This window comes from Perognathus longimembris, chromosome 11 (genome assembly GCF_023159225.1).
Source record: "Perognathus longimembris pacificus isolate PPM17 chromosome 11, ASM2315922v1, whole genome shotgun sequence".
Taxonomy (NCBI): domain Eukaryota; kingdom Metazoa; phylum Chordata; class Mammalia; order Rodentia; family Heteromyidae; genus Perognathus; species Perognathus longimembris.
Genome location: NC_063171.1, coordinates 19,291,413 through 19,299,749, shown reverse-complemented (window position 1 = coordinate 19,299,749; position 8,337 = coordinate 19,291,413). Strand labels below are relative to the sequence as shown.

At 42.5% G+C, this 8,337-nt stretch overlaps 1 protein-coding gene across 8 annotated transcripts in view; it reads left to right on the top strand.

The window, feature by feature from the left end:
• Window positions 1–386: 386 nt before the first annotated feature.
• The window catches only part of Smg7 (SMG7 nonsense mediated mRNA decay factor), a 71,755-nt gene continuing 63,804 nt past the window's right edge, over window positions 387–8,337 (top strand). For 5 of the 8 annotated variants that reach the window (XM_048358054.1, XM_048358056.1, XM_048358051.1 and 2 more), the window contains exon 1: window positions 388–661. In XM_048358054.1, coding sequence (XP_048214011.1) covers window positions 633–661 — 29 coding nt within the window. In that variant the 5' untranslated portion in view covers window positions 388–632. Of the gene's footprint in view, window positions 662–8,337 lie in introns of all 8 variants that reach the window. The other 3 variants (XM_048358050.1, XM_048358049.1, XM_048358048.1) reach the window with 1 other exon arrangement.

Sequence of the window (8,337 nt, the reverse complement as noted above, 5' to 3'; positions counted from 1 at the left end):
AAATCGGGTAGAGTGGAAAGACGGGGGAAGACTTTGAGTGTAACTCCCCGCTGGTTTGGGCTCGATGTTCCCGGTGAGGCTAGGGTTGTCCCCTGGCGCGGGAGAGGGCTGGATCGTCAGGAAGTCGCCTGCCAGCGGGTTCCTCAGCGGCAGCGGCAGCAGCAGCAGGTTCTTCAGTAGTCGCGGAAACGCCGTGAAGCTTGCTGATCCCAAGAGGGAGCGGCACCGAAAGGCGGAAACCACCTGGAGGGATTAGCGCCGCTGAAATCTCGCGAGAGCAAACTCCTACTTCCTTCCTCTACTTCTCCCTCCTCCGTCCCCCGCCCCCTTCCCTTCTCCCGCCTCCTCTTCCACCTACTCCTACTCCTCCTCTTCCACCTCCTCCTCCTCCTCTTCCTCCTCCGGGGTCGGAGTGTCCCCGTGCCTCACGGGCCGGAGCCGCTGGAGAGCAGCTTCTCTGCTCCCTCCCCTTCAACTCACCCCCCGGCTCCCCCGCCCCCCCCCCCCGCCGAGCGAGGAGGAGCCGGAGAGAGGAAGATGGCGGCGGCCGCCAGCACCCGCGGGGCCGCGGGGCCGCTCCGAGGAGCCTGAGAGACCCACGGAGGCTTCGCGGGAAGACGCGGCGGCGGAGGATGAGCCTGCAGAGCGCGCAGTACCTCCGGTGAGTCTCCAGAGGCCGGCGTGGGGGGAACGGCCGGAGGGCGGGCGGGGGCACGGGGCGACAGCCACCGTGGTGGTACGTCCCGGGGTGGGGTGAGGGGTGGTGGCGGCGTCCTCTCCTTCCCGGGCAAGCGGGCACATAGCTGCTCCTGGGCCTGGCCCCCGCCGGCGGGGCCCGAGCTCTGGCGAAGCCGGTCGTCCCGGTGTGCGGTAGGAGGTTGGGGGAAGCGTGTGAAGAAGGTGTGCGCGCGCGCCCGGGGTCTCGGGCTCGCCGGCGGGCCGGGGGAAGAGGCGACCCAGGGTGGAGGTGGGTGTGGAGGAGTTGGATCTCGGCCGCCCGGGGTTGGCTGGAGCGAAAGGATGCGTGTAGTAAAGTACTGAATGGAAATGGGCACACCTGAGGTGTGGAGAGAGGACAAGGGAGGGGGAGACTCTGGGAAACGGAAGCTGCTGCTTCATTCGCCGGAGCCCGGGGGAATAATGTCATCTGCGGTTAGTTGGCGGGGTATGGGAGAGCGTGTAGAGGGGGAGTGGATGGAGAAAGTGAGGAAACGGGGAGGCCAATCGGTTCAGTGAATAAGGTTGTGTTTCCCAGCCGAAACTAGGTTAGAATCCATGTAGTTGGAAGATACCATTGTGAGAGTCGTGTGCGTTCATTAAGAGTAGTGTAGGAACTTGGATGTCAAAGAGATGGAGTGACGCATGTATGGTACAGTGTGTGTATGTGAGACTTGTGTGGCCGCGGTGGGGCCAGAGAGGACGTCCATGGATGCAAAGAAAGAAGATGCAGATACACTGGAACTTTTATTTGGTATGGAGAGGACCAGAAAATATACTGTTTTGCAGCCACAATGGCTTCATAGATGCTGAATAAGAGCTGGGAGGTAGAGCAAAAGACTTGAGTCAAAAGCCTTGATGGCAGAGAAAAAAAATAAGGTTGGAGCCTGAGACTGAGGAATTGCTACTGCTTACAAAAGGAAAAGACCTTAAAATCAGTCCTTTTTGTCTTTCAGGAGCAGAACTAAGAAAGGCTGGCCACATAGGAAGATGGTTTTAAAAAGTAGTTCCATACTTGGCAAAGGAGGGAGAAGTCTGCAATGAGCAGAAAAGTCACTCAAGCTGTTAGTGAAGTGAAAATATTAATGTTGAGAGAGAGAGAGAGAGAGAGAGAGAGAGGTGTCAAGGCAAGAAAAATATAGCTATGTGATATATAGGGTGGCTTTTCAATCTTTGAAAGAAGTTGTTTATTAAGAATACATGAATGTCTTGAGTTTTAACAACATATGTGCCCAAAGACCATAAAACAGTTGGTATGATAACCTACGTATTGAGGCCTTTTTCCTCCCTTCCCTGCCCTTTATTTAATATATCAGCTAATCTTGAAAAATACAATTAGAGCAGACATCAGTGGTAGGTGCTGTAAAGGGCGGGACCTGGAAACTACCACAAGAGTCCTTAACCTGAAGGAATTTGTGTGGGGTAGACAAATTTATAACCGCATAGAGTAATATGGCAGATACCACAATAGATACCAAGTGTGTGAGTCCAAAGGCAGGCGGTAACCTTAACAATTACAGGGAATCAGGAAAACTTTTCTTTGGTCATTGGCCCATACATTCATGATTCATCAGTTTAGTTGATCACCTGTGTGGGGAAGCATTGTACCAACTGCTAAGAATAGAACGTGACAACTCTGCCCCAGTCTTAATAGATTTTACAGCTTTAAGAAGAAAATAGCACTTAAAATTTAACATGATTTCCTTGTCCAAAAAGAAATGTACTCTTTATGGAACTGTAATCCCTCTCCCCATCACTGTTATGATAACAATTGAAACACAATAAGAAGGGCTGGGACTGTGACTTAGTGGTAGAATGCTTGCTTAGCATGCATGAAGCCCTGGATTCGATTCCTCAGTACCACATAAACAGAAAAGGCCACAAATGGTAGAGCACTAGCCTTGAGCTGAAGAGCTTAGGGACAGTGCCCAGGCCCAGAGTTCAAGCCCCATGACCTGCAAAAAGAAAACAGTGGAGGAAATGATGGTACTGTTCCCAAAGAGAGACAACGGGTGTGCCAAAGAGGAGATCCAGCGTTCTGGTTTGGGTGGCAGTGTTAACACTACCCTCTTATCTTTTTACACAGTGAATGTAAGTGATGCCTATCTATGCCAGCTGGTATTGTTAACATCTCAAGGCATTAATGTAATACAGTGATGCCCTCAGAAAATAAACAGCTGATAGAGAAATTAAAAACAAATTTAACATGATCGACATTCTGACAGATGTGAATTAAAAAGAAGAGATTCCAAGGAAGGAAACGGAATAGATATTACAGATGTTGGAGGCAAGGATATGGTTTAGACAAGAATGTAGGATGATATACCTGGAGAAACTTGAGCTGTATCAATCAAGTTTGACCTCTTTTACAGATTAGGAAGTTAATAAAGTTAAAAGTGTTAAGTATCATATAGCTGGTATGTAGAAACTAACCCAGTATTGGCCTTCTAACTTTCGGGTCAGCAGTGCTGTGGTACTTGTCTGTGTCCATCTCTTCTTTCCACAAATTTGTGTTGGAAGCTGTTTCTGTATTCTAGGTGCTAAGGCTACATGGGTGAACAAAAAGGTGAATGTGAGAGGGCTTATTCTATTAGAAAGAGATAAATATAGGGCATTTTTGAGTACTAGGAAGAAAAAAGTAAGAGAGATGTACCATTTTATATAAATAAGATGGTTAGAAAAGGCCAATTTGTTAATATTTAAGAGGGTCTTAGGTATGGGGCAAACAATAGAGAATCTGAGATGATTTGGTAGAAAGGAAAATTGTTCTTTGCTGTATAATAGTGGATGTATAGAGCCTGAAATAAGGTATTGGCAGTCGGGACTAGAACAGTGTAATGACAAACAGGTTGTAAAAGTAGTAATACTTTTAATAAGAAGGAGGCTTCCTGCTAGTGTATCTTCTATTTTATAAATCAACATTTTAAGGAAGACTTAGGTTATGGTAACAAAGATAGGTAGATTGCAAGAACAAGAGTGAACACAGTGTTTAACTTGCATATTTCCAGCTGACACTGAATAGACAAAAAGGGAAGCTGCTGGGTCTGGAATCTTTTTTTTTTTAAGATTTCTGGGAGCCAATCTTAATCTGTTGTGTGTCTGTCCTAAGGAAATAAGTCTGGAACTGAAAGAGTGTCTGTTTGGGTGACAGGTGGGGTAATGAATAATAAAGGCTGCAACCAGCCTCAATTTCCCTCCTTCCCCTTAAGATAATTGTTCTATTGATATTGGGAGAACATGTGTTATGCTCAAATTTATTTTTTTTAATGGACTGTTGGGAGTTGGGGAGGCTGTTGAGAGTTTAACAGTTATTCTTTGTGACCTTGACTTTAGAGAGGAGTTATATTGTCTTTGGTCAGTGGTGGAAGACTATGACTGGGCAGTTTTTAAACTGTATAATTATAGGTCTCCCCTCAAATGATGGAAATTAGTTTTATCTGCTGAATTTTATTAGAATAAATGAGCTAGAGTGTCTGGCTTTGAACAAGTGCTCCAGTAGGAAGTGAAAGAGCAAGATGGTGGTTTCAAAAGGGTAAGAAATAAGGATATGAAGTAATAAGCATCCGTAGACCCAACAAAGAAGGAACTGAACATTGAGGGGACTTAATTAGTCTCAATTTGTAGAAGTAGAGCAGAGATTAAAGGAAAAAAACCTTTATGTAGTTAAAGGTCTAACAAGAAAAGGTGACATATTGTCAGAAAGGAAAATCTTTTTCTTTTTGGTAGTAGACTAACTCCTATTGTAATGCATACGTTGAAAATACTCTCCTTTATAAAAATATGAAAGGCTTTAAATATAGAAGTTCTAGGCTGAATAACACTGGAAATGTATTAACCCCGCAAATTGAGGAAAAAAATCTGGTATTTTTCTCTTGATTTAAAAAAAAAAGTTTAAAAAAACCCTACAAATAATAATAATAATAATAATAATAATAAAAGACAACCTTTGTCAGGTCCATTGAAAGCATTGAATGTAGTTCATTTACGTAAGGATAGGCGATTATATATGTATATGTGTATATATGTATATATATGTTGCTTTAAAAATTACATGTTTGAAAGAATAGAATAGAAATTTACATACTAAAGATGAAAAAGTAGAGGGGAGGCAAGTATTAAAGAATTAGATGGTGAAGACATCATCAAAGTTGTTTTGGAAGATGAGAAAGAATAATCATAGCCATAGGGAATACCATCAGACAGGTCAAATCTTGTTATAAAAGGTGGCACAGGTGCCACTGAATTACATCTATTGCTGTTAGGGGACTCACTTCATCCTCTGAACTCCCTCCAACTTTGCTTCACTATTTCTGTCTTTAATTTACTCCTGTGCTACACCAGGTGATTCCTGGTGTTAAGACTTGTTTACTTGGGCTGGGGATATAGCCTAGTGGCAAGAGTGCCTGCCTCAGATACAGGAGGCCCTAGGTTTGATTCCCCAGCACCACATATACAGAAAACGGCCAGAAGCGGCGCTGTGGCTCAAGTGGCAGAGTGCTAGCCTTGAGCGGGAAGAAGCCAGGGACAGTGCTCAGGCCCTGAGTCCAAGGCCCAGGACTGGCCAAAAAAAAAAAAAAAAGAGACTTGTTTACTTGAAAGATCTTTAGGTTGTTTTGTCACTACATGATACACATGTAGTGGGAAGACATTCCAATAGCACACTGCTTTATCAAAAACTTACCAGAGATAGGAATAATACTGTAGTCACAGTTGTTTTCCAAGACAGCAGAAAAATGGTTCTCATATAAATGAAAATGAAGATATATAAAATAATGTGTCCTTGTAAATCCTGGAGTGCGACTAGATAGAGAGCAGAGTAAGTAGTAGCCTATAGTCTGGAAAGAGGAACAGGGAGAATACAAATAATTAAATGGTGGGACTGATATTCATGATCTCTTTTCAAGCTAAAAAGCCCTGTATCATTGATTTTAATCCACACAGTCCTTAAATTTATCTTCTCTTTGTGTGTCACTATGCTATAAAGTAGCTCTGATTCTAGAAAATTAATCAAACATGGATGATTGACCAAACATGGTAAAATTACTTTGAAATAAATGACTGTTCCTTAAGTGCCTTAACCTATTTGGGTGTAGACTGGCTAAATTATTTTAGCAGTTAATTTCTGCTTCCCTTGTGATTTCACTTAGGTTTCTTGTCATAATTTATGTTTTATTTCTTTTCTTTCTAACAGCTACTGTCATTTACCTTCATGATAGAAGAAGCAATTGCTGGGGTTTTGTTTTGTATTTACTTGACTCACCAGTATAGCAAGTTTCTCATGAAGAACTTTTATAGAGTGGAGAGTGGTTCAGGCTTTAGGAGACTACTTTTTTTATTTCTTAACATATTGGAATAAAATTGTTTGCAGTTTCAGGCTGGTAATGTGGATTAGCGGTAGATTGCTTGCCTAGCATGCATGAAGCCCTGGGTTTGATTCCTTAGCACCACATAAACAAGAAAAGGCTGGAAGTGGTGCTGTGGCCCAAGTGGTAGAGTAAGCCTTGAGCAAAAAACAAAACAAAAAAAGAAGCCATGGACAGTGCTCAGACCCTGAGTCCAAGCCCAGGATTAGCCAAAAAAAAAAAAAAAAGATTGTTTGCAGTCTCCAATTAATATGCCTAGACTTTCAGATTTTTGTTACTAGTGGCACAGATAGGTGCCCGAAAGTTCAACAGGTTAATTTAACTGATTGTCTTGTTCAGAAAATAAATTATTAAGTAGATACCTTATAAATGGTGAATTGTTCACTTGTGTATCTGTGATCTGTGTATTAGTATGTTGGCAGATACACACACATTGCCATTTAAATTTTGCAATCAAGCTATACTTAAACTTAGTCACTGTTTTGCTTGTGAAGATTTATCAATGGCTTGGGAGATTGTAACTAAGAAGTGCTATAATCAGGAAGATACAGGGATAGAGTTTTGGCAAATGCATCACATGGTAAGTGAGATTGTAACCGATTCCTTTCTTAGCTGGTAATTGGAGCTGCTGAGGAAGGTTGTTTTTACTCTCCCGTAGACCAATTTTTACTCAGCAGAAAAAGGAAGGGATCCTATCATTTAGAAAGAGTAAGGAAGGCTGGGATGTAGCTCAGTGGCAAAGCGCGTGCCTAGCAAGTGCAACATCCTGGGTTCGATCCCCAGTACCAAAAAAAAAAAAGAAAAGAAAGTAAGGAATCTCAGATACTAGCAAGTTTGGATATTATTGTTATTATTATTATCTTGTTTCATTTTGAACAGGATTTCTCAGTTCGTCAGTTATTGACATAGTGGGCTGTTATTGTGAGTATGTAGGGAGGGTCTGTCCTATTCATTCTAGGATTTTGGCAGCCATCCTATCCTGTATTCATTAGATGCCAAGTATCATTTGTTTCTATTGGTGACAACCAAAAACATTTCCACACATTGTCAGATCCTGGAGGCATAAGTTGAGAACCAGTGACTTAAAAATATATTGGAAAATTATATATGCATGTTAGCTTTCCATCACTGTGACAAATAACCTGAGATAACCACCTTAGAGAGAAAGAGTTGCTTAGGCTCATAATTTTGGAAGTTTCAGCCTATAGATAGTTGGTTCTTGCTTTTGAGCCTATGGTGAGCTCCTCATAGTAGAGGGTGTGTAGTGAGGCATCCTGCTCACCTCGGTATGGCTGAGAAGCAAAGGGAGTGAAAGACCTGTGTCCTATAATCCCCTTTGAGGGCATGCCCTCAGTGACCTCAAGCCTCCCAAGGGGCCCCATCTCTTAAAGGTTTTACAGCCTTCTTACAGTGCCACTCTAGAGACCAGTCCTTTACATGGACCAGAGGCCGATCTAGGTCTAAACTACAGGACATAGTCTGGGTCCATTTTCTTAATTTTCTAAGCCACAGACTAGTGCTTAAGCTTTGTTTCTGTTTTAAGTGGCAACAGGCTAATTACTATGTTCAGGCTTTACCCATAAACACTCGTTCATATTTTAGTTTAGTTTTTTTTTTTTTTTTTGGCCTGGGGCTTGAACTCAGGGTCTGAGCACTGTCCCTGGCTTCTTTTTGTTCAAAGCCAGCACTCTACCACTGAGCCATAGCGCCACCTCCGGCTTTTTCTTTATATGTGGTGCTGAGGAATCGAACCCAGGGCTTCATGTATACGAATGAGGTGAACACTTTACCACTAGGCCATATTCCCAGCCCCAGTTTTTTTCTTTTAAGTCTGGGATTTATTTTGCTGACAATTACTGAATACTGAGCATAGTCACAAGCAGAAGAAGGTAGGTTGAAAGACAGAAAAAAGAAAGACAGTTAAGTACCTTATAGCTAGTAAGGTAGAGATGCTATGATAGAGCCAAAGATACTATAAATGCAATGATAGTGTTTATCCAACATAGGTGAATGTGGCATAAGGAAAGCATCTTGGAGGATATGAGATTTCATGAGCATATGGACAGATGGATAGAAGTTTTAAAAGGATTTTGGACAAATTAATATAAGTAAATAAAAATAGTCACTTTCATTTACTATAACAGCATTCTGATTAGGCTTCTGAAGTTTTGCTTGGATCAGATAGGCTTAAGAACAGAGAAATAAAGATAAGCAAGTAGTGATTCTGAAGATTAGATGACTTCATAAGCCTCAAAGG